General features: G+C 36.6%; 1 protein-coding gene across 1 annotated transcript; it reads left to right on the top strand.

The window, feature by feature from the left end:
* The first annotated feature begins 8,117 nt into the window (after positions 1–8,117).
* LOC145679009 (uncharacterized) lies at positions 8,118–27,157 on the top strand. Its single transcript, XM_081749609.1, has 8 exons — positions 8,118–8,306; positions 8,736–8,938; positions 17,837–17,938; positions 18,799–18,865; positions 21,841–22,006; positions 22,518–22,708; positions 24,365–24,530; positions 26,949–27,157. Exons 1-8 carry the CDS (start codon positions 8,118–8,120, stop codon positions 27,104–27,106), a joined length of 1,242 nt encoding a protein of 413 aa, XP_081605735.1. The 3' UTR covers positions 27,107–27,157.
* The last annotated feature ends 391 nt before the right edge of the window (positions 27,158–27,548 follow it).

Below are 27,548 nucleotides of genomic sequence, written 5' to 3'. Positions count from 1 at the left end.
ACAAAGAAAGCACAATTAACGATTTAGTATTTTGAAATGAAACGAGTTTGATGGTTATACATTTTAATACTAGAAGTATAAATTTTTAAAGGTGCGTTCAAAATAAAACCTGTTTGGTGAGCACAGCACAACCACATGGATAGATTGACGAAACTTGACTAGCAAGCATACATGTTAATGACAACGCTAATTAATTGTTTACGTTTTGTATCTTTTCAGGAATAAACAGTGAAAAATAGGTTTCACTATCATCCGAAAAGCCTGCAAATAAAATTAACGGGCGGTTATCCAACATTTTAGTGTAAAGGACAGTTGAACACGTTAAGATGTTTAGATGAATGAAGATTGTAGATGGTGAAGCATGCGTCTGGAAAACAACTGTCCTGGATTGGTCCAGAATGTTTTGTGAAGGACGAGAAGCAACAACAGGCAGGCCCTGTCCAGATTTCAACATTAGACATCAGATCCCATTAATAATTCATTGCAGATAATGAACTTCATTATAGTATCCCTGATTTCAGTTGCCATAGCCGCAAGTATATAAATTTACTTTAGCTATGTATCTAAGCCCTCAGAATAAAATATAATTGTACTCCTACCTTATGTGCTTCTATTTTATTGTCCACTTTCCTGTGAACATCTAAAGATACTAATACACCTTTATACATTCAACCTCTTGTGTTATTATTTTGTACGTACAGTACAAACACAGCGCACTTATATGTTTTATAGACAACGAGCGTGTCCATCATACAGTTCATTCAATACCTCTCTCTCGATATATATTTAACGAGCCTGCTCCTTTATACAACATCTCATATTTATTATTCGATCAGAATAGACATATTGCAATATCGAAGTCCATCTAAAACACTTAACCTTGGGTCACCATATCCCATCGCGATTATGAGTCCACATTGTTTCAGTGGTAGAGCGATTACTTCCTGTCTGTGGGTAGGGTCCCTCGTTCGATTCCCGGCTAAGTAAGTTTGTAGTTAACAACAGTGTGCCTGTGGGTTTCTCGAAGTATTTCGGCTTTCTCCCACAATCTCATTCCAGCAATTACTTCATCATTCACATCTCCCTTAACCTAAAGGACGGGACGTTGAACTTTAAGATTTCATTCATTTTCCCCTTCGAGACTGCGAGCAGCTGCAAGTTTCTTCCTCCATTGTGTTCTGTCACTTGTCTTTTAGACTAAGATTTCTGGGCTTCTCCATTCCTTTTTGTAGTTGATCCTCCTGGATCCCACATCTCCAACTCTTCCTTGGTCTACTTAGCCTTCATGTTTCATCCCGAACAAAATCTACTATCTTTAAAGGACATTTATTTTCTTTCATTCCGACGACATGACTCATCCACATCAAACCCTCATTATGCCTATTATATTCGGGTTGTTGTATGTCTCACCCGACTAGCGGTTATACAGGATCCATCATTTTCCAGTAGTCGCATCTCTTATCGGATTGAAGATCTTCCTTAAAAGTTTTCGCTTGAATATGAGAAGCCTTCTCTTTGCTTCGGACATGTAATTATGTTAAAGTCCTTGGACAACCCATAATTTAGTGTAACTTGGACAGCCCATAGAATAATTTCCACTATATGTCATTCTCTTTCTTTAATACCTCATTTGAGAAATTTTAAAATTTATAGTGAAGAACTTTCGTCTGTTTTACAATTGCGAGTAATGTTTTTAAGTAGATTTTGATCAGTGTCTTATATAACATGAGTTTGAACTCCTCGACAGATTGTGCGACTTAAATAGTTTAGACAATTTGTATACTTGTTTGACTTTCGTATAACATGATACATCCTCTGTGAAAATTATTTCCAGGTATTTGAACTCACGAACCCTCTTGTATGAGCTGTTAGCAACATTCGCTGTCTAAATTAGCCCTCTTTTTGGACTCTCGTCTGTCCATCTGTCGATAGCTATCAGAGCAAAAACGGTAAGAAATATCGATATGCGGTTTCTTGTAGTCGATTCTGCAACCTAAGGATAGATTCAATCTCACCTATTAACTCTCTATTCAAGCTGGAAGTGGTTCAATTTAGTCATTTTCAGTTTCAACGTTTAAAGCTATAAAATGCAAACGGTAAGAGATAGTGAGAAGTGTTGCTTTGTCTCAAGGCGTCTCAAGGCAACGTACCATGACTATCCCGAACGCTTTGCCAAAACCACAAGTGGTTCAAATTTAATATTATTTCCGATTTCAATACTGATTTCCTCAGAGCAGAAACGGTTAAAAAAAATGGAGATGCTGTCTTTAGATAGAGCTTCTGCAATCGACTCAGCGTTCAAAGAATGTTTCATCTTCTTATTAACCTTGTATTAAAACCGGAAGTGGTTCAAATTACTAATTTCCACTTTCAGCGTTTAACGCTATAAAACTAAAACGGTAACAGATAGCGAAAAGCGTTTTTGACAAAGGAATCAGTATCTCAAAGCAATGTACACTCATGTCCAAAATTACTGTCGCATGTCTATAAATATGTTGTTCTAGGAATATAATTTGATAATAAATTCGCCCGGTATTTCTTATAATGTTAGTATGTGTATAATCGGCAAAGACATGTATGTGGCAAATTTCATGTGAATAGAGCAGTAAATAAGAACAATAAAACAAAAACAAAACTTTCTTGTCTATTTAGCAACATTTGGTTTACTCACTGTAATTTTCGTACTTATAAATCTTTCCATATGAAATTTACCACAAATATACATTTCCTGATTATATACATAGTATCAGTATTAAAAGTACCCTGCAAAATCATTATCAAATTATATTCTTACAAGAAGACAGTTATAGATATGCGACAATCATTTTGGACATGAGTGTACCATGACAATTCACTTTACCAAAATCAGAAGTGGTTGAAATTTACTTCTACTTCCTGTTTCAATACTGATTTTCATAGAGAAAAATGATAAGAGATACTGAGGTGCCGTTTTTTGCAATTCATTCAGTGTCCCAGGAATAGGTTTTATCTCCTTTGTTATCGAAGTGAATTTTTTGTAATGGAGCAATAGACAAAAACATGAATGAATCCACATATTAGCTACCGTGATATTACCAAGGACAGTGGTGTGAGTCAGCGAAGTGTATTCCGGATCCTGCATTCATATATGTTTAACCCATATCATATCTCCGTCCATCAGGAACAACATGGAAATGAATTGTGAATTGTGTTCGGGTACGTGGTTGTTATGATACGACACTCCAGATTTGTTGTGTATCCTATTCACCGATGAGGCAACCTTTACCAATCATGGAAACGTTAACCTAAGAAACATGAGTCTGTTTCTATTGGTCTGTAACAAATTCACATTGGCTTCGCCAAGTGCAACGCCAGTGCCCATGGAGTGTTAACGTCTGGTGTGGAATAGTGGGTGAACATCTCTTTGGGCCTTTTCTCATACATGGAACACTGAACGCTGACTCATACTTCCTAGAAAATGAATTGGCAATACTATTAGAGGACACACAGCTTTAGACAAGGAGGGAAGTGTAATGTCAACATGAGGGTGCCCAGCTCACAGTGCACGACTCACTATAGCATGTTTGAATATATTTTTCAATCGGTGGATAGGACGGAGAGGACCTGTCAAATGGCAGGTTCGTTCTCCAGCTTTAACTCCGTTAGACTTTTCTCCTCTGAGGGTAACTGAAAGACATTGTCTGCCGAGATGTGCCAACAACACCAGACGATATACAACAACGTATTACTGCAGTTCATTCCACATGCAATCCTACGTTCTGTAGAACGATCTTTGCATGTGTGTCTCCATGCTTGTATCACAACGGACGGCCAATATTTTGAACATATACTTTGACAGACAGGTTTACGCTCATCACGTATGTCAATCTCTATGTTTCTTTGTATACTGTCATGCTCATTCTCATTACTTTCTGTACAGTGTGAACTAAATGATGCTAACGATGTCTCATGTTTTCTTCTTCCCTCTCGAACGCCATACATTCATGTTTCTCCGTCTCTTCCCATGACATCTGACAGTTCATACGTACCGAAGTACTGGTGGTCAAGTAGGTTACTTGTCTTTCTGTTTGCAACTATTCCCATGGTCATATTTCCGTTACTATGTGCAGTAGAAGCATGAGATAAACGGCGTTGTATTTCTCAGCCTGTTCGCTTTCATGTTATTCATGTTTTTCTCTATAGTTCCATTAAGAAAAATTTCTTCGTCCTGATGCCCCTTTGTTGATATTTTTTTCTACCATACCATACATCTGTTTGAAAAGTCCCATGGGATATTGCTGTTTATCGCAAACCGTACATCGCTAGCATTTGTCGTTTCTTCGGTATTTTAGGTGGTGCTTTTAGATGCCACACGCTGTTATAATTAACTCTTTTGTTACTATAATGGTAACCAAGAAAAATCCGACACTTTTGTGGAGGTCTGTGTTCAATTGTCCCCCACACTGTGCGTTCAATGGAGATAAGGTGAGTATCAGTTGTTGATGTGGATAAATCCAACTTACTATCTGGTTGTGGCAGTTCAGTTACACCTTAAACTTGCTCAATGACAGAGTGAACATGGGACTTTCATAGAGCGTCATAAGGGCGTGTATGTTGTACGAGTTCAAACTGGGGTCAAACGCCACTGCAGTGAAGCGGAAGATATGCCAGGCCTTTGGTGAGGGTGTCATGACTATGCGGACAGTGCAATAGTGGTTTAATAAGTTTAAGGACGGTGACGAAACACTTAAAGACGCACCAACACATGTACAAAATGAAGATCTTCAGACAGCAATTGAGGCGAACAGTGGTCAGACACGTAAGGAACTGGTACTACAATTCAGTGTGAGTGGAGAAACCATTCGACAGCACCTCCATCAACTTAGGAAGCACTACAAGTTGAGTCGATGGGTCCTACATGATTTGACTCCGGTCCAGAAGGCTACGCGAGCAGACACCTGTGTTTCTTTGCTGTCTCGTTTGAGAAAGAAGAAATTTCTGGACAGAGTGCTGACATATGATGAAAAGCTGGTCCTGTACGAAGCTCCACGGCGCCGTGATCATTGGTTAGCATCCCATGAACCGGTTCCAAAACAACCGAAAACAGCACCACACCAGGAAAAGGCCCTTCCTGTGTATTGGTGGACTACTCTCGGCAGCGTGCATCTGGAACTGCTACCAGCTGGTAAACCATCAATGCAACTGTGTACTGTCAGCAGTTGAGCCGTGTTCAAGAAAAACTTAAAACTCTGGAGCCAGCACTTCTGAATCGCAAAGGCGTCCTCCTATTACATAATAATGCTAAGCACCATATGGCTGGGATGGCCCGGGACATTATTCTACGCCTTGAATGGTAAACACTATTGCATCCGCCATACTCCTCGGACATTGCACCGTCCGATTGTCACCTGTTCCATTACTTGAACAATCATCTTTCTACATACGCTAGTTCAAATCCCTAGTAGAGGTGCAAAATGCGCTTGATATCTTCTTCGCTTCACGACCCACCAAGTCCTACCGCGATGGCATCCATGGCCTTCCAGAACATTGGCCAAAAGTCGTCTATGCTGATGGAGACATTTTTGATCTTCCAGGTAGTCTTAGGTGACATATCGACGGTGGAAGATGGTGGGGGGGGGGGGGAGGAAGCGACAGACGTTCTTGGTTACCTTTATAACTACGTGATTTGGAAGCCAGTTTTTAAAAGAAATTTATTCTGCAAAAAATGTTGATACAGAAAGATAGCATAACCTGTGGATTTTTAAAAGTTACTTCTTAAAGATTATCATTTTTGAAATGCCAACCATTTTCAGACTCACACATTCTTGCCCTTATTCTCCTGTGTATTGGTAGAAAGTTTCCCTGTTCCAGGCAGGTCAGTTACTGCCTCTGTTTTCGAAAATGTATTTAAGATTGGGCTAATCATCTCTGAGGGTGCATTTCTTACATTAAAATGTCTTGCGACAGCCTCTTTGAGTCATTGTAATTGATTGCTATTTTTCAAAATAAAGTTCCACAACTGCGACTGATTAACATCTCTTAACATCTTCAATCTCTTCAAGTCTGAAACGAAAAATACAAATATCAAAATTTCCAAGTTTCTAGTTTTCAAAATACCTATTTACTTTTAAGACACTCTTTGTAAACTTTCTTGGTCGCTTCTAAAACGATTCTTCATAACTTCACATTACATTACATAATTCGTTGATTAAAATATTTTCTTATTACTTGTAATAATATTACACCTTTGTAAGTGTTTTATATCTCTAGTAACAACATTATCAAAAATAAATTTATATAAAACTATTTTTAAAAAATCCAGCACTATATATAGATCTGATGTGATCATTTGTTTTCTCACACGACTGTATATAACGCTAAAAGACAAAAGTGCTCCTTTGAGCTGGGAGACTGGGGTTCGATTCCCGGTGGGAGCTCACGTGATTCGGATTCCACGTTAATAAGTATTTTCTCGTCTCATATAGCCTCGCTGCTGAACGGGACGTTAAATTCAATTCAACTTAAAAGACAAAAGCATTTTCAAAATATATAAATCCAAAGCTTGTTCTCCAGATACTATCACTTTCGGGGATTGCATACAAAAAACCTTTAACTTCTATATAAGGGCTGGTGGGAAAGTTCCTGTAAACTCTACTAACAGTGGCGTTAGTATTCCGGTACTATAAAATTCAGAAAGATAACCGTTACTATCTTCAAATAATTCTTTATCACGACAACGCCAATTTGCAGTCAGTACACCAAGTTTATCCGGTAACATGTCGAATTAATGAGTCATCATCAATACTTACCATAATAAGTTCTTTGAGAAACAATAAAGCCATTTCCAGAATTTCGTATGTCTTTTTTTATATTAATTGCAGAAACTTCCCCAACATCTCTCTTTATTCTACTTTCAACATCACCTCAACACTGCCATTCTTTCTGGACTGGAGAAGAAACACAGGTTCGTGCGTCAAGATCAGAAATAAGAAAAACTTCAAAGTAAAATAAATGTAGAACTTTGTGATGGACAAACACTGTGTGCGTAACTTTTGTCATGTTCTCTCGTTTTCATTCACTTCTTCATTCCACCATTTTATTAACATCACCATCTCATTCCTGAGCCTCGGAGTATAATCGTGCTACGTTAAAATGGTGGAAAAAAATTTAAACCAAACAAATATTTTCACTACTGATAAGTCTGCTATCAAATCTTTCCATTTAGCGAAGTCTGCTAACAACTAGGGTAAGTTTCCCTTAATCTACAAACTCTTAGTTATACTTCAAACAACTATAGGTGTAGTTTATACCAGATGTATCAAAAATAATCTATATGCACTTTGAATTGTCATAGAAAATTTATTTTCCAACCTACAAGGTTAAATTTCTGGAAAAAGTACAGTCACAGTCTAATTTGAAAATTAAGTGTGTTTTCTGGTCAAACTGAGTATTTCAAATAGTGGTTAAAGTAAATGTTTAAAATGGTGGATTTTAACATCGATACATTTGAGTACGAATCCAGACTGCTTCCATACTTCGAACCAAAGTGTATAAGGGATTTCTCCAGAAAGTTTAAATCTGATTGCAAAGTGAGTCCAGATTACGTGGTTTACGACGGTACACATTAGCTTTCCCTGTGTTTCATAATTAAAAATCAAGCGGGTAAGAGCTTTGCTTTACAATACAACTGGAAAGTGACCGCCGGCCACCGCTAATTTTACAGTGGCCTTAGCGTCACTATACCACCACAGCACTTTCAGACGTCCACATCGTCGGCGACTAAGAAGAAGACGTATAAGATTAACTAGGTGCCGAAATCCGAGAAATGAGGACATCCCAAACTTCTGGACTCCTTTCCCAGTAGAGGGAACGCTGCCTACCCTTTGAAGGACGCGCCTAATCAACCTTGGCAACTTCAAGACCCTCTGGCAGAACTTATTGCTGAACTTGACCTTCAACCGGAAGACATACGCTGGCTCCTAGAAAAACCCCGAGTTCTTTTTCTTTACATTGTCCAAGAAAGGAACTGGACGTATTACGCAATTTACGTATACAGGAACAGTGGTATTACCTTCCTGATGATTAGGAATTTTGGGGAGATCTCATTAACTGTCTTAGTGGTATGCTTGCTAATGAGGATGAACCTCAAAAGAACTCACCACAACTCTACACAACAAAATGGAGGTGATAGTGATGGTAATAGTGTTAGTGAAAGTGATACCACTGTATCTGATCCTCAAGGTGAATCTTTTACAGCCTTTCATAATATATCCCATGTAGTGCTAAATAATGTTTATTTCGACACACCTGGCGCTGTGTCAGTGAAGGTACGCACATTCCTCCTTCACAAGCTCATTGTGTTCTTAGTCGCACACAATATGCACAAACTCAAGTTTTAAAAGAATGTGTGATTCTGACGTCATTGAAGAATCTTCTTTAATTGATAACTCGTTTCCTGTGTTTTACATTCCCAAGAACAATATTGTACGAGTTATCCATCATTGCTCAGAGTGGACTCGTTTCTGTAAAATGTGTCTCATGTCACACTCCATTGAGTTAGTGATATTTGATCTATTGTCACTTCTAGCTATTACATGGTTAAAATCGACCTCTCACAAGGTTTTTACCATATTAGCCTCGGCTTATATACCAGATTTTTTGGAATCAAGTGTGGTGAGAAAAGTTATCGTTTTGTTCGTTTCCACATCGGTTGGGCTCTTAGTCCATTAATTATGCAACGTTTTGTTATACAAAAGCTCCAACACCATTTGGGGAATTTAATGCGTTGTTTAGTGTACTGTGACGACATCTTGTCACTAGGATCAGTCGAAGCCCTTCAACAAGCTGCGCAAATTCTCTCAGCTACTGCGTGGGCCAGTAATGTTGAGAAATCAGTGTTAACTCCTGTTAAAAAGTTGTATCTTGGAGTGTCAGTAGATCTTTACAATAACTCAATACGGTATATTGCTATGAGTAGGGACGAAAGCTACTTCACTATGGCTAAGTCCTGCCCCCTCACTTCTTCTATGCTCCTTAAGAGCAAGCCAAGTATTGGCTGGATATGTCATATATTGCGAGTCTGTAACGAATTTACCTCCCCATTGGTTTTTGCAGTACTACGCCAAAAACATTTCAATTTTTTGTTACATGTACTTCACTATGTTCAATCTAAACCTCAAGCTATTTGGAAACAATGTGAATGTTATCTGGATGCTACTCCTGTAGCTACTGCTGAAGTGGATGTTTCGGGTGCTGTTGTGTTTCAATGTACAGGCCTTCAGCCTCTTTCCATTTTTGTCACAGAATTTTTGTCCGCTGCATTTGCAGCTTTATTGTATTATCCTTCTCAAGTTCTTATCCATTCGGATAATATGGCTGTGATTCATTGTTTCAAGAAAAAGACATGTAGAATATTTTATTTGTTACTATACCTATTGCACACTTTATTTATAATTTGAACAATGCTAAATTTTTCTGTTGCAACAAATGAAAATAAAGCACATACGGCCTCACGAGCCTTGGGTTCGATCCTGCTGCTACCCTCAGCCAACCAGAGCACACCACCTGGCATCCAGGTTAGCAAAACCTGGGAGCCAGATGGGGAGAGCTCAGTTCGAGCAAGTTGTGAGTAGAAGCAGGGTTGATCAGAGCGCACGTGGGAATTTCGATTCGACTGAAACGAATTAACATATTAATACTAATAATAGTAATTTCACATTATTTAACAATGAGAATATATATTATACCAACAAAATTTAAAAGATGATTCCTCACATCAAAATAAGAAAAAGAAGTACATATAGACTTACGGATTTGTGGGGGAAACTGTTTAGTTTCAGAGCTAAGGCAGTCAAAAACTGTGGAAAAAAATAAATTGTAACATGTGTTCCTTCCAAAACGAGATACCGTGGAGTGGGAGTGCATATTGGCGTTAAAAAATGTCATACATATGCCATCCAAAAATGTATATTTCAGGTACGCAATAGGACGCAAGGAATTTCCTACAGGGCATTACTGCCAGACATGTTCCCAAACAGAATTCCCAGAAATGCACGGACTTAAATGTGGATAAAAAACTAAGCCTTGACAGCAATGAACACGGAATACGTCGGCAGAACGTCGGGAAGTGTTAGGAACCGTAAACTCCGTAGTCCATCGTGTTCGGAAGAGCACATAGTACAATTTATTTCTTCATGTACTAGCTCCGAAAGTATGAACTTTCGCCTCATGCCTATAGGAAATTTTTCCTCTTAAAGTTTGTCGATATAGTTCACGAACACTATATATATATATATATATATATATATATATATATATATATATATATATATATATATATATATATATATATATATATATATATATATATATATATATATATACTTAGGTTTCATAAAAATAGAAAATCAATATCGTAAAAAAAATAAAGAACTTCTGAAATAATTAATGTAGAAGTAAAGTTTTGGTATACTATGGAATAGAAGAAATTAGAAATGGCGAAGGAAACTTTTCTCTTTCTCCCCCTCTGTCTTTCTCTCTCTCTCTTGTTTTCTTTTTCACAACGAAGAAAAAGAAAGAAAAAAAGAGAGTAAAAATCTCCTCTGAACAATTGCAATTAGTAAAAGAGTATAAGGATTGAAATAGTGAATACAGCAGCAGAAGAAAAATTACATTGAAGCATTGAAGTATTTAGTACAGTATAAATAGATCGTTCCACACACACACACATAAATATATATATGTATTCTTTCCTTGATCTTCATATTGTAAAAGAAAAAACTTTATTACAAAAGGCATCGGCATCATATATATTTAAATAAACAAAACTGGTGGGGCGGGTAAAATAATGATAATGATAATAATAATAATAAATTTAAAAATATAAGAGGAGATAAAAAAAGTAATGATGGAAAGAGAGATGGATAGAAGCGGAAACTAGAGAGAAAGAGAGAGTCCAAATCTGTCAGAGAAAGAGAGAATAACAGAGAAAATAGGTAGAGTCAGTGTTAGATTATTACGGCATTCATTAGAGTTCACTAATTACTTTCTGCTTTAATGAATAAGCTCTAATGAACCACTTTCTGTTAATTAAAGGAAGACTGGGGGTAGGTTCGAAACACGAGCTTGGCTAGGCTAAAGAGCTCTAAGGCAAACGAGGTTTGAGTATATATATATAGTATGTGTGTGTGGAGGGGGTTAAAATGTGAAGAAGTGTCTCCGCCCTTTCCCCACCCTTTTGGTGCTGGGTTGTATAACTGAAGCGGGGCTAAAGAGGTGAAAAAGAAAGATAGAATTAAAAAAAAGAGAGAGGAACTTTGTATAATTTGTACCTTACCCCCACTTACCCCTTTACCCCGCCTGCACTTATATACTGGCCACGCTCCCAATTGGTCCCTCTGTTCTGTACCATGACCTGAAACTGCATTATTGCACTATATCGTACGTATGTATTCGTAATGCATATATAGTGGTAAGGATAACAAAATCTTTCTCTCTCTATTTCTGGGTAACATGTTTTGATTTGAAGGGTAACTGGTGTTCCTCGCCCCCTCATTCCCCCTTTCCCTCTTTTCTCTTCATTTTCCCTTACTAACTTGGTGGAAACCAATTCCATCCACAATGACTAAACAAAACGAAGAATCTTCCTCTTAGCTACAGCATTGATTTTTTTTTTTAGGGGGATAGTCTTTGTTAATTGCGGGTCAAACATACACCATTTATGTATAAAGAAAGAAGAAAAAGCTTTACTAAAAAAAAAAGTTCTTAATAAGCATACGAGGTATGTTCAAAAACTAATTCTGTTCACGTAATTCATTTAAGACCAGAAACATCTTAATAAACACAAAGTAGCGTATGTGTCTGTGTGTCTATAATAAGATTTCGCATAAAAAAAGAAGTCACCGACAGCCACAAAACTTTGTACACAGATAGGTCTTTACCAAATTTAATCGTGTACGAAGCAGTTTTTTTTTTTCAATTTTCGACTCGAGATAGGATTGGAAGTGTCAAAATTTATATTTATATAAAGGTACTGTGAACCATAGTCAGTTCTTAATGACATCCAGGTTGTGTACGTTTTAGGGGCAATACAGACTGCATTGCTCGTCGTTCTATAAAAATAGATATTCACCAAATTTAATTGCGTACAAAGCAGTATTTACGATGTTTGAATCGAGGTGGGATGGATTGGTGATGAGAGCAGAGCATACTTATGCGAAAAAAAAAAAAAAAACAGAGACACTCGGGCAAAAATGTGTTAATTGCAAGGGAGCTCATCCAGCAAATTTCTCAGGATGACCACGTATTTAACAATTACTTCAAGCTATCCACACACACAAATTCGTATTCTGCACTTCTTCAAGTCAACTCTGCTTCCTCCACTTCAAGATCAGAGTCAACCAGATTACAGTCATCAACTTACGCCTCAGGCACTTCTTCACTGCATCACCCAAGACATCCTCCGGAAACAGTTCATCCTCTGAAGATCTAATGACAACCATGAAAGAATTCTCCTACAGCTGCTGAGGGATCTCCAACTTTCCAATATAGTACACACACTTCGAGCCTACATGCCCCTCTTGATATATTCAGTAAATTCACAATCCGCATGAAACTCTTCACTGACCTTCTGTCATCAAGTTAAAGAGTGCCTTATCATGACCAACAGTAGCATAAGAGTTCTCCAACTCTTATGACAACTTGTGATTGGTCGTAACCTATGATCGCATCCACTATCTTCAAAGTGGCAGCAGCTTAACTAAGAACTCTACGAACAACCACAGCTAGTACCTATACAGATCACCTACATCATCATCTATTTAATAAATCGACGGAAACTGCGATTTGCATTTCAAGTATTATCTCACATGCTGATTCATCACATAGTCGCTATCTCATGAAGCAAGATTTCTAGCCGGAACCCGACACTCCAGAATTGAGACTGTCAAATACCTGATTGATTGATTGATTGATTGCTGTCTGCTGATAACAATGTACGAAGTTCGTGATTGAGGTAAAACAATGCAGGTAATTATTGACGCTCAATTAATCAGTATTACAGGGCATGTATTTACATATTGCTTGTTTAATTATTACAGGGTGTCCATTAAGAAAACACCTCAACTTTACGAGGAAAAGAATTATTCATATTTTTCCAGCAAGGATACTACTCCTTGTTAAAAGGAAAGAAAGAAAGACATTTCGGAACCAATCCCTATTAGCAAACTCATAGAACCACACTATTAGCAAGGCATATATTAGTCATAAAAATGTTACCAAATTTCGAAAACTTTGTATACCATACAAGTTTAAGATCTTAGGATAAGAATCCCAATTCCTATGGAGAACTCATTGCAGCAACGCTGACCACTCAATCACTAGGAAAAAGACGAAGGTGAACAGAGGACACAGTGGCTGAATAGAATTAGTGGCTGAATAGAATTAGTGGCTTGAAGTTTCCGTGTTCATGTCCTTGTCACGGTGAATAATTTAGAAATTGAACACAATTAATTCAAAGACCTTGTAAACAAATGTCCTGATCGGGGTGAATTAAAAAACAAAATATGGTAGAGCACTCTGGTGCGACGGTTCCTAGTTCGATCCTGGCCATGCGCGTCTGTGATGGACAACATCGAGGCTATGGATTTTCTCGGGAAATTCCCGATTTCCTTTCACATTCTTATTCAGTTTCATTATTTCTGCGTCTCCTTTAAGGCTAGTTGACACATAGGGTGTCCTCATGTCGTGCTTCGTTTGTGCCGTAGTTCACACAGTTTGTTTTCAGACTTTGACATTGGAAATTCATTGGGTTTTCTTTTTCTTTCTTCTTTCTTAATTCACATATGACGTTCGTGCTTGTGCCGTTCACATGTCGTGCCCCAACAGGTCGCCTTGAAGAGAAACCACCTCGGCTGCGACTCGACGGCCAAGATGCTCCGGCTTTCCTCGGAGTACTCGAAGCGATACACTCTAAAAAATGGTATAGCTGAATTGACAATAAAAGCATTGTTGATGAGTATTGCTAATTGGTAAATTAATATTGACTATAGTATAGTTGATGTATAAATACTGATTTGTTATTTATACAACACCTATTTTTTTAGTATGGCTGTTGTAAGAAAAAAATATTGCTAATATTAGTATGGTTAATAATATCATGCATATTGTTTATATAACCAGATTATTTAGTATTGCTAAAATAGCGATAGCATTATGGTTAGAATGGCTATTACAATATAAAACTCTTGTTATGGCAACTATGCGAAATCCCGCCTTTTACGAGTTGTCATGTAGCCGCCATAATGGATTCTATAGTTAATATGAATTACGAAAATATCTTAAAAGAGTGGGGTTTAGAAACCCTAATAATGAAATTTCAAGGTAAGTGGATAGTCAGTAAGTTTCAATATGTAAATTGAAGATATGTATTTGTAAATGTTTATTTGAATTGTATTGCGCACAAGCAACGAAAGTCCCTTGTACGAAATAGTGTATTATTAAGCATTTATGACGCTTCCAAAATATTATTTTTATTATCACCAAATCAAAATACTTCAAAATAGAGACACGATGTGTTCACGCAATTGAGGGTAAGTTTAGAGATTCTAGCCCGTTTTTACTCGGAATTACGATATTAGAACCTGTTTCAGTCACTGTTCTAGTCTAACTAAAGTCTTACCAGGTAACCTAATCTAACCTAACCTAACAATTTTTAATGTTTTAACTGCATTTTCGTAGGTTGGAAACTGGAGGGGCAAATCTAAACTTAAGCCCGAAAATGTACAGATGAAATTATATAAGGTATAATAATGATTTAAGACTTCTTGTAAGATGTTTGTGTGAAAAGTTGAGAGAAAGGTTATTATTAATATGAGAGTTCGTACTATTTGGAAGAGGCTTAAGCTTTTGCAGAACGATTCGATGCTTGAGGATCATAGTGGTCCTATGTTGATATTTCTACGTTGAGTTTTACTTAATTGGGCATTTATTCCGAAGTTGGACGTCCGATACTTTTCTACCAAAATTGCGTAAAAGCTATTAAAATGTATAATTTTTCAATTTCGCGAGTTGGGAGAAAGTGTAGGTTAGGTTAGGTTACGTTAGGATCTATAATAGAAGTACCCTTCGACGGGAGCTTCACGAAATTCAACACTGTCAGTTCACATCCCGTACAGCGATTCGGTATATTACCCGCAATATTGATATTATGAATGCTCGTTACTTTCCCACAATGCAACTATTCGGTTACCTTGCGCGAGGTAGTTCTCTTCGCTCGCTTAGTAGTCCCATGTTTATAACCAATTATATATAACAAATAGAGAGAGTGTTGTTGTATTATCTTTATATATTATCAAGCACACAAACGATCAAATTATACGTATCTTCCGTGCAAGTTTCAAAATTTTGCTGAAAACGGACGTCCAACTTTGGAATTTAACCCCTTAATTGTTATACTTTGTGCCCTTATTACTTTCTACAAACAGTACAGATGGGATCAAGAATTTTAATAATAATTCACCCTTAATTTTTACTAATTAATGCTGAACAAGCGACAGCGAGCGAAAGTATGGTTATATAGGCTAGTTTAGGTATGTGTAGCAAAAAGAAAACACGATAGGTTACGATTTAATGCTTTTTAAGTGTGCTTCTGTCGCTTTCAAATTATTACAGAAGGCCTTTCTCTTTGTGTTACACTAAGTGACACCACCTTTGCACTTTTAATTTAATTCATGATGGTGATGTCAAACTTCAAAGCACATAAATAACAGGTTTTGCAGAAACCATTTTCTTTTTAAATCCGATATTTTGTTTGAACCAGTTCATTTTTTTAAATATATTTAGGTTAAATTAAAGTGGAGTAAACAAAGTCCCTATTTAAAACTAAGTAAAGGTGGGGCGCTGATTGGATTGAGTGCTCGGTTTTGACCTCAAGAAGTGATCTAACCCGATCAGACTCGGTCAGAGGTCAACTAATTCCTCAAATGATGTACCAGTAGTTCACAAATTATTTACCAGTCAGCCCATTCAGCAGTACTGAAGCTTGACCTAAGTTTAAACATTCAGTACCTTCGTACAAGGGACCATGATCTAATGAAACTAATATATAAGCTTAGTTGATCTCACAGTTTACTGAAATTAGTCAAGTATTCATAATAATTTTGTATGTGATTGTTCCCACGAAATGGAGCTTATTTAGCTTTGGGGTTAACTGGTGTATCACCGGAACAGTTTTAGAAAATTTGCCGGGTCAGTTAAATTTTTTTTTGTTTGTTTGTTTGTTTGTTTATGAGCAAGAATGAGTGAAAGTCATGTAAGGGGAATAGTAAAAATGAAGAAATTGGTTATTTTTGATGTTGTAAGCGACACTGTATGTGGAGGCGGATGGACCATTTCGCGGAGAGATATAGTTGTTATGATGTAGTGGCGCGAAGAGGAGTATGGCAAGTGCTATTGAAATGTATATGATTGCGGAAACCAGATGTTTTCAGTACCCTCGCTTACGCGTGTACACATCGTCGCTGACGCGCCTGCTCCCTTCGGGGGCACTACCGCGCTGGTCCGCTAGCTCCGCCCTACCTTGGCTCGGTTAGATAGCATTCGTGCACTTAGTGGCCACCTAGCACAAGTTGGTTTGTGTTTTTTGCACTGTAGTTTTTTATGCCCTTATCCTAATGTGAGGTAATCTAATGTAAGTTAATGTAGTCCAACGAAATATATCCGTATACAGTACATTTTGGTACTTTTTTTCGATTCTAATACTGGTCCGGCGATGCGGCAGTAATGCCTTAGCTTTGTAATAAGCGAGAAGAAAATATAAACGTCATAGAAATTACAAGGTTCTAGAACACATGTCCCACTTCCCATTTAGCTGTAATAAAAACAGAAAACAACGTATCCTGCGGTCTTCTAACCCGCTTTCACTTGCTGACGCTCGCTAGCAATATTCTGTGAAATAAAATTTAAATTTTGGTACAGAAAGGAACCAACCTTGCTAATTTATATGGGGAACCTGTGTTATAGAACTTCTCCTTAGCAATTATCTGGTTCACACGTTGCATTAGAGCGTACGTTAAGTTAGGATAAAAGCCGGAAGTTTCAAACTTTTCATCGTGCCATTAACTGACAAAATAATGGAACTGGCAGTTGACGTGGAAAGTTGAAACTTGGCATACATATAGCCTTCAGAGAAAAATATACAGAATCCACGTTAATCAGTAGGTCCACGTCTCATATAGCCTCGCTGCTGAAAGGGACGCTAAACTAAAAACCAACTCTACGTTATCAGGCAGGACGGTCGCCCTGCAAGCAAGGCTTTAAAAAGTAGATCGACTAGTGCTTACGCTTCTAGAATACAAAAAATGGCATTTCGGCGTTGTTCGTTTACGACAACTACGAAACAGATATGAATGAAATTTAAAACATTTGTTTTCTGGTAGAAAAGATTGCAAGTGACATCAAAATAAAATTTCCATGTGAAAAATTGTCAAAGTTGTGATGCGTTGAAAATGAAATTCTTCTTCAGGTAATCACCAGATATCAAAAAAAAAAAAAAAAAAAAAAAAAAAAAAAAAAAAAACTGCACCCATTTCGACGAAATTTGGGACATATGTGTACTTTTACACATACATGCTCATGCTCGTTTTTGTTTTTCGTAGAAAACAAGAGTTTCTTTTTGTAAATTTTTGAAATAAAATACGTCTGGTTATACGTATTCACGTTTATGTGATCTTAACATAAGTGATATCAAATTATTTTATAGTTTTGCTTTTGTTGTTTAAGTTTTGTTTTATTTCAAATTCTATGATCACAAGTACCTTGTTCTAGGACTTGCAGAAGATTCTGAATAGTTCACTGCAAGGAAAAGAAGTATTATCTACGCACAAGAATTTGGGAATCTTAATAGCAGAGCTCGCAGTTTATTAACAGATGTCATCGTTCGATATATTGGCGCAGATAAAAGGTACAGATCGTTTCGTTAAATTTTGTGGTATCGTATGTTAAAGATAATGTAAATGCAATAGTCTTAAATATTAAGTAATTGCTGTCCTATACATTTATCGTCTTCACTAAGAATTCCGAGTAGAATCTCGTTTTCACATGGCACATATTCGACGGTATTGATTGCGTTTATCACCGTGACAGTATTTTTCACTTATGATCTATATTACAAGTATGTTTGTAGTTGTGTTTTTAGGATTAATTTGGTCTCAAAATGCATTGAAATTATCAAAGCAAAAGTTCAAACACATTAATTCGTTAGTTGCTCATTGTGGTACACAACAATATGGATCAGTTGGAATTTGAAAGTGTTCTGATGACTGCATAGCACCCTTTGGATTGATTAATAACTGTTTGCAGTAACTTGGAACACGTTGAGTTGTATTAAATATTACAGTTCATTTATTTGCCTGACTTAATGAAACTAAACATTCACTTCTTTCTTTAGTGCCAGTGTTACAAAATTTATAAGAAACAGAAAAACACACTGCTGAACAAGACTGTACTTTTAATATAAAAACATATTTACACGTGACGTTTCGATCTTCTAGCCAAGATCCTCATCAGACGTACACTCTGATGAGGATCTTGGCTAGAAGATCGAAACGTCACGTGTAAATATATTTTTATATTAAAAGTACAGTCTTGTTCAGCAGTGTGTTTTTCTGATTTTATTCGCAAGACGAATACTATGATTGTGTGTCAGTTTAAAATTTATAAACAAGTGTTTTTTTTTTTCCTCCCCAATGGAGCGTCGTCTCTTAATATTTATTCAAGCTTCTATGGGAATTGCTTTGTGAAATTTCATTTTCTGTCTTACAGGATCAGTAGACAGTCATTCATTTCAATAAGTGAGGCGATTGTACGATTGTTTCCGTCTGAAAACAAGGTTTGTGTAAAATTCAGTTAGGTGAGGGAATTCTTGTATATTGCTAATTTTTCGTTTTTCTTTGCGTTCACTGGAAAAAATTTAAAAGTCGTGGAGTATTTTATGATTCTTTGAAGATTGTTCGGAAATCATACTGACAACTTTTGGAGATAATAGCTGATGTACTTCTAAGCAAAAATGATCCCATAAGAATATGTTCAATTTTCAACGGTCTGATAGTTACAGGTTGGTAAATATTTTATACAAATTTGTTCAGGACAAAATTTTATTACTCATCCTGTATGTACTTTAAAGAGATGACGCATGGCGTATTTGAACGGCAATGGAAGTACCTTTCCACTGATGTATATATGACGATAGTGGAGTTGGAAGGGAAGTTGTGGAGGAAGAAAAAAACTTTCTTCATTTTAATAAAAGTAGTTCGATTGTATAAGGACAATTTTATTTTTCTTTCTGATACTGTAGTATATATATATATATACAGGGTGGTGCATTTAAAATTTGCCACCCTCTATATCTTTGAAACGACTGCGAATATGAGAAAAGGCAAAAACACGTCTATCATTATTTTAAGGGGCTTGAATTTTGAGCTATAAAAAGTCCACCCCAGGTACCCCCCTATTGAGGTACGTGGGTCAACTTGAAAATTTTAAATGGCAAAGGGGGTCGAGTGATACATCGTTGGAAAGGTCTAGACAAGAGAAATATTTTGCCAAAAGTTTCAAGTCCCAATGTTGACCCTATCCTAAATGGCGGGGGTTCCCATTTTGTGTCCATAAAGTCCGTTGGCACCCAGTGTATCTTCGAAACGACTGTAAATATGAGAAAACACAAAAACATGTCCATCACTATTTTAAGGAGCTTGAATCTTGAGCTATAAACGGTCCACTCCAGGTACCCCCATATGGGGGTACATGGGGTCAGCTTCAAATTTTTAAATAGCAAAGAGGGTCGAGTGATATATCGTTGGAAAGAATGTGAACCCGAGCCATTTTAGATGGAGTCAACATAGGGACTTGAAACTCTAGGTAAAATATTTCTCTTGTCGAGACCTTTCCAACGATATATCACTCGACCCCCTTTGCTATTTAAAATTTTCAAGTTGACTCCAGATACCGCTATATGGGGTGTTTAGGGGGATCTTTTATAGCTGAAAATTCAAGCCCCTTAAAATAATGATGGACGTGTTTTAGCGTTTTCTCATATTCGCAGTCGTTTCGAAGATATAGGGGTGGCAAATTTTAAATGCACCATCCTATATATATATATATATATATATATATATATATATATATATATATATATATATATATATATATATATATATAATATAAATTTGCGACATTATTCAGCATAAAAATTGAAGTTGATGCGTAATTTTTTGTCGTTCCTATTTGGCGACAGTGTTGGCAACCGTGTTTCTTGAAGCTCTTGGAAGAAAGATATTTTGTTCTGAAAATTAGCTTCATGAGGCTCCTTCCAACGCAACTATCGTCACGTGCCATATACCCTTGGAAAGGCCATTCTGTCACCATTCAAATGCATCATAGATGACCTTTAGAAAAAATACAGGATGAGTAATACATTTTTGTTTTGGAAAAATGTACAGAATTGTTACCAACCTGTAGGTGTCAGGCCGCTGAGAATCGGATATGTGTAGAAGCTTTTTTGCTTAGAATTATATTAACTATCATCTTCCGATTTCGCCGGTATAGTTTCTGAACACCCATTGAAAATTAGACTTAATTGTATTAATATTTATTTTATCATTGTCTTCAGAACAAGGAGAAATTTACAATTTAACTTACAAGTGAACGTTTTCCATAACTTATCAGAATACATTTTTCAATGCTCATTTTATTGAAGTACTAAAGGAATCCAGAAAAAAAAAAGAAATTCCAATATGTCTAATTTACAGCATATATATACAGTGAAACTTGTATAAGACGGAACGTCAAGGAACAAAATAATTTTCCGTTGTGTGCAAATTCGAAAAGTTAAGTTCTGTAACAATAACTGCTGGTAAAAATAATCTCGTAGTACTATACCTAGGTTAAAATGGTTGAGGTGAAAGATTAATTAACACAAAAATGTTTTTACAACATAAACTCAATTTACAAAGTGAACTTATTTGAATAAGACAGACGCTTAAAGTAGAAACTACAAGTATGTATTATTTTATTATGTATTTCCTCTCACATTCCTCTTTACATTTTCACCGCCTTTTAAGGATTGTTTTCATTTTCTGGGTTTCAGTGTTGGAAATTTGCGTTTGCAACATTTGAAATGAACTTTATATTTTACAAACATTGTCTCTTTTTCTCTCTTCAATAATCGTATTGTGTCCTCCAAAGTAACAATAACATTTGTTTTTGCCGTATTTGTACACAACACTGGGCACACAAACACGCCACACTGAAACCACATTTTCTGCAGCAGAAACAATGGAAATTTTCAACAACTGGTCTAAATTTCTACCATTTTTTTTTCAAAAATGACCGAATTCTTGGAAATGCATGTGTAATGACGGAGTAGCAAGCAGTAAGTCTTTAATTTATAAAGAAAGTTTTGACAGTAGAAAAGTGCTTATGTGTGTATCAACAAAAACAGGAAACAGGTAACTTAAATAACAGAAACATTATCTCCATTCTTGTTCACGGTCGAAAGATCTTAACTATTGAAAACAGAAGTTCAGTAGTAACGCCAACGCAGAGACAGACAGACTACAGTGCCCCTACGTTTCGAGCTGGCAATCAGTTAAGAGAAAAATCTTTACCATATGGCAAATCAGACAGAGTTGCCGGGACTAAAAACTATTCATCTTCGGCAAATTTCCGGTTTATATAAGTTTCGTTTTAAACAGGTTTCCATGTATTTTGTTTCTCTGTGGAAATAATATAGTTTAATTGTAATTTTGTGTTGTGCAATAGGATATCAGGACTGTATATTATAACAGTGATTTGTTTTTCAAATAGCATACTTACTACGTCCCCTATAAAGTTGCTCAAGGGAAGAAGGTTTTGGCAAGAGGGAAACTTTGGGACAGATATTGCAACACAAGAAGGTATTTGCGGCAAAGTGGTGTTTTGCCTTTGAGAAACCGGTGTGCAGCTACAACTTCTACCGAAGTCGATTTAGATGGTACGTTCATAGTTCTTTTTCATTTATTTGCTTTCATGTTCATAAATTCTGTATTATAATTTTATCAGTAAATCACGATGCATAGTGTTTTATGCTATCTTATATTCAGACAAGGGTACAAAACTTCCTAAAAGAGATGCGTGCCGATTTTTTACATGGTTAAACATATTCACGTATTATGGTCAATCAACAGATTCACAGTTCAAGGGCACTACCTTCATTATAAATCAACAAATTTCCGTGAATTTGTGCAATCAGTATATCTGCTGTTCATCTGTGTGTAAAACTCTATCACTGCTTTCATATATTAACGGGACGTTTTGTAAATACATGTTCCGAACACCTCATATGACATTTGTGTTCAGAAGTATAATACTGTCTGTTTCACATGTTTATTGAAATATTATTTCTTGTACTTCTGTCCTAGAAATTAATACATATGTATTTACGTATACTGAGTATGTACGTTTCTTTCACACTGAATTATGTAGATGGTGTCCTTTATTTTCAGAGTCCACTGATGAATTTGCCGAGGAAGCTCTCACGTGGTTGAGAAATAATATAGAGCCATGGGAGAAAGTGTGTGATCTGTGGAAACAAACGACATTAAATCGGAGAGCAAATTACATTCAGTCAAAGAAGGATATCAGCTCCTACTTCAAGGAATTTCCTGCTTTAAAACAGCCTCTTGGATACACACTTGTAAGTGTAGTGATATTGCTAAGAAGTTTACATCTTTCTATTATTATTTTATGAATGTAACCGAAGAAAGAAAATACCTTTATATTATTTTATAGAAGTGTAATTCCGTATCACACTTCTGTACTTAACTGTACTTAAAGGAAAATGAAAAAAAAAAAAAAAAACGAGTAACAAAATTTAATGAGTTAAAAAAAAAATCATGAACATAAGGGTCTTATGTTGATGCTATATATAAATTGCGAACACGGCAGTTTTTCTTTGCAAAAAAAGCACCTAGCATGAGGCGAGAGAGTTTATAAATGTTTTTCGGTGTATGAAGTTGTACCCTGTCTTGCACTATGTTTCGGAGTTTTTCGGTTCTAATTTTTTCCTGTGAGTAAGCTGATGGACGAGATGGTGCATCTTGTAGCAGGTAGAACGTTTAGTAATTCTGAGAAAATCAACCGGATTTTCAGTACACCAAAACCTGTATAGATTCAGAAATAATGAAAAATCAGAGTGAAAAAGTGCGAGTGGGCCGAAAATAGATCTTTTGTCTTCGACGTACAATGCCAATAAGTTAACCTCTACGCTACCCAGCCCGCTCCCCGATCAGCCCCACATCCTCACTCTTGTTGATAATGTTCCTATGAAAACATTTAATAGTTTATTTTAATTTACAAATATACCAGCATCAGCGGCAGAAGGTTCAGAATTATGTAAGCTTACGTTAAAGACGCGTTTTTGTGTAATTAAAAACCAACCAATGTATAAAACAGTTACCAGAAATTAGATAAAATACACGTGCAGTACATGCGCGCAAAGATTTAAGAAAGAAAAAAAAGCTTGTAAGAGTTTTCACCTTTTATGGCTTTGTTAGGCAGGAAGAGAAAGACGAAAGTGGAAGAAGAAAGATACAGAGTAAGACGAGTTACGCCATATTTCTGGGGGGGCGCGGTGGCTCAGTGGTAGAGCGTTCACCTCCGGTGCTTGGGGTCCCGGGTTCAAACCCTGCTCCCGCCGTGTGGACTTTGTGGTGTAGAAACACCGTGCTCGTGGGTTTTCTCGGGTTCTCCCACTTTCTTCATTCCACCATTTCATTCATCTCTCATCATCACCGTCTCCTTTAGCCTAACCGGCGTAACCGTGAGACGTAAAACTCAAAGATTTCATTTCATTTTGCCATATTTCTGCTAGGTGCTATGGTGGTCATGTGATCACGTGACTGCTGTCAAGTACTCATACGAGAAAGTAGAGAACCTTGTGGAGAAATCACTGTTGGTATAGGTGCGGTCCTTGTGTCTTTCTCTATTTCTTATTCCACTTTCGTCTTTGCGTCCCTGTATGACGACTCCATAAATGCGAAAGCGCTTGGAAGTTTGTTTTATATTTGCGTGTATTTTATCAGTTCCACTCTAAGTAATTGTTTTTTACATGCCTACTTTGGGATTTCTTTTTCAATCAGACATAGTATTTTCTGAAAATGGATACTATAGTGGGGTGAATGCCATTGATGTTCATAACTTGATTAAAAACGCTCTGTTGAAACAAAGATTATTTAATGAACTTCAAAGGAAACTATACTACCAAACATTTGTATAAAGAGAAGAAAGCATAGAACATTATATCATCAAACAGCGTTAGGTATATGTGACAACAATTTCTTTTACTTTTCAGATCGACATTGATTTTGGCCAGTTATATCCTGGGAAAGATATAACATTTTTTTCAACGTGGAATGCAGACTTAAAGAAGATTCAGCATATACTTACCACGACCAAACAAACAACAAATGACGGAGCCACATTAGTAGAACTTTTGCTGCAGGAGAACATCAGGGAAGGTAATTATTTTTCTTATTAAGGGGATCTTCTACCTCTTCGCTTATGTTTCTAACTTCCCATTTGAAAACATGTAAATTTTAATATGGTAATTTCTAACAAAGTATTGTAGGTAATGACTTGAAATTTTTAATACAAATAGACAAGACCCATATAAATCCAACCACGGTCTCCAATTTACGTTACATGCGTTAGATTAATTGCAATATATTCTTCAGTAAGTTTGGCAACAGAGAATAAAAAGTATGCTGCAGAGGGAAGAGGGCTGACCATCTGTTTGCTTGTTAGCTGCTTTAAAAAGGACGCTCTTACCAGAAAAATCACGTTGTGATTCTCACTTCTCAGTGGTTAGAATGGTCTGGACTGGAAGAGCCCAAAACCACTTCTTTCTTCCTTTCACGGTTTGTTTGTTTCTTCCACCCCCTGCTGTCACAAGAAGACAACTTGTTTCGGAAAGCATTTTGAATTAGTAGCGAAAAGCCAAACGAATGACACCACGGACGGATTAAAGGGAGGGGCGGTCACTCCCTCCGAGAACATTTGAATACTTTGAATAATCGGAGTAAGAAACTAGAAATTGCGTAATCTAATAAGAAAAGTTTGTTGAAGTATACAAATCAAGACGCATTTTAAGTGTCACAGCATTGTACTCTCATCCCCTCCCCTCCCAATTCCCTTCTGAAGAAGTTCTCTTTTGTTTCTCTGTTTCATATTAGCCTTTACACTTACACTTTCATTATCCAGTATTGATTTTTACCATACCATCTGCACAGAAGGCGAATAAGGTTTACGAGTCCTTCCTGCCCCCTTTTTTAAAAATTGCTAATTATAATAAAATTTATCGAAGTGCATGGAAGTAAGTTTTGACTGTGGAGAAATGGTGTACACATTGTTTATTATTTCATTAAGTATTGTTCACTATAATTATTAAAACGCAACACTGTTCAGCCTACTCCCGTAAGCAAAGAAAAGATCAATTACAGGTGCTCCGGCAATTTTCCCTTGTCTCCTTTTAGTCGTAAGTCCGAGCAGAATAAATCAAAATCTAGAAGAAAAATAAATGATAATTGTAAATCGACAACATATCGAGCACTTAAAAAAGCTCTGTTATTCTTTTGTTTCATTATTGAGCTCAGATCACGAGAAATATTTCAACTGCTGTGTAGTAATTGAACATTTTTCGTTTAATCTCCCAAAGAGTCTGAAATACTGAGTTCAGTGACCAGTTTACATCCCTGAAATCAGTAATTACTTGAATAACAGTATATGAAGAAGATAGATTCAGTAGGGTTAATAAGCAGATATGAAATCCCTTTTGTAGCAATGAATGAAACTAATGTTTAGAATTTGTGACGAAAGAACTTTTCCGCAGCGTATAGTCTTTAACTTGTTGTTAATTGTCTATTTTGATTCATTAAGCTGTTCAATTTCTCTCTTTTTATCCGTATCTGTTGCAACTTCCCAAAGAGAAATACATACGTTGACTTTAACCTTTGGTTCTTGAAATAATATACTTCATGTACAGCTTTTATACACGTACTTATAGGCGATAGATAAGTATCGTATTAAGATTAGTTTTCACCATTATTTGGACCCAATATTTGCATATAAGAAACATCGCATTATCCCTTTGCCGAATCTGGGTGTAGTTACAAAAGATGATACTTTTTGTGTGTGTTTTTTTTCAGACTGCTGTCCATTGCTTACAAAACGTAATTTCCTTTTTTCTTTGATTATTGACTTAAAGTAATATACAGTATTCATTGCGTATCACAGAGCAAACCTCTGCAGGTATGAGAATGAATGCAGTCAGAAAGTTAGCACTTACATTCAAATAAATTAGTATAAAGTGGTCCAAAAGTGGGCGTACCCCCCTTTAGTTTCAACAGTATAGTGTTAGTTATGGTAGAATGTCTGTACACAGCTACCTTAAAGTCGTAAGAGTCGTAAACAAAGGTATGATCACCATCCATGTCATAACACAACTGAATTCTGCACAAAGTTCTGGCAGATGTTTTGCGGAGATACTCCGGAGTCAACGAGGATGAAGGCGTGTTCCACAGCTGCTCGTAATTCCTGCGTTGTGTGATATCGAGTGTTTCTTACGTGTTGCTTCATGAAAGCCCAGGGAGCATTGTCTGATATCGTCAGATCGGGACTTCTTGGAGGCCTGGCAAAGAGCTGGATGCACAACCTCTTCCAATCCAGCGGCCAGGAACTGATCTGATAACTGTTACCAAGCAGAAAACAAATGGATAGCAATGTTTCCAGACAATGCCAAGCAGTGTTACCAAACAAATGTAGGTAAAACCAAAAACCGTCAGAAAACACCAATTAAGAGGTACGCCCACTTCCGGACCTCGCTGTATAAGCGTAAATTAATTACCTACAAATGTTCTTGATATTTCATTCTTTTCCAGATGCCAGAACAGTCGTAATATTAATACTTCTTGGAAGATATTTCCCATCTGTGACCACGTGTATCAAAAGGAAAGACGGAGGTGGATTATGGAAACCTTCCAAATACGAGGCACAGCAAGGATTCCTTTTTCATGTCAGAGTATGTACCATTATGTAATATAATGTATTAATATCTACACTTGATTACCACGAAATATGTCATTAACATTTAATTAGTGATTGGAGAATGGAGAACATTGCACGAAACCTTATCGAACAAACAAACAAACAAAAAAATCATCTTTTCTGGAAAAACTGCTATGCTCAAACAAAAATATTGTGTAAGCAAACACCATTTTCATCAAACCACGATCCACTCTGACTCACCACGTGTCACCATGATCTACTGATCTACTTCGACCTACTGACCGAATATGTCGAGAGTGGATCAAAGTGGAATGTGTTATATTGAGGACTACAATGAGTCAGTTGTTATTGTTGGGTTAGGGTAGTCATACGTAACAGTGGAACATGTAAATGTAACCCAAGATCCACTAAAGTATACTCAAAATTATCCCCACGTGATCCATAGCCACTGACCCGCTCCATCTTTGATGTGC

Source organism: Thermobia domestica, chromosome 2 (assembly GCF_964235325.1).
Source record: "Thermobia domestica chromosome 2, izTheDome1.hap1.1, whole genome shotgun sequence".
Classification (NCBI taxonomy): Eukaryota; Metazoa; Arthropoda; class Insecta; order Zygentoma; family Lepismatidae; genus Thermobia; species Thermobia domestica.
The sequence above is the reverse complement of the archived record's forward strand: the minus strand, read 5'-3'. Positions and strand labels throughout refer to the sequence as shown.

Excerpts from the sequence above, each read along its gene's own strand:
- LOC145679009 (XM_081749609.1), top strand. The coding sequence starts at position 8,118 with ATGAACCTCAAAAGAACTCACCACAACTCTACACAACAAAATGGAGGT. Across the intron at positions 8,307-8,735 it reads CTGGCGCTGTGTCAGTGAAG|CTCCAACACCATTTGGGGAA; the intron begins GTACGCACATTC and ends GTTATACAAAAG. Across the intron at positions 24,531-26,948 it reads GCAGGAGAACATCAGGGAAG|ATGCCAGAACAGTCGTAATA; the intron begins GTAATTATTTTT and ends ATTCTTTTCCAG.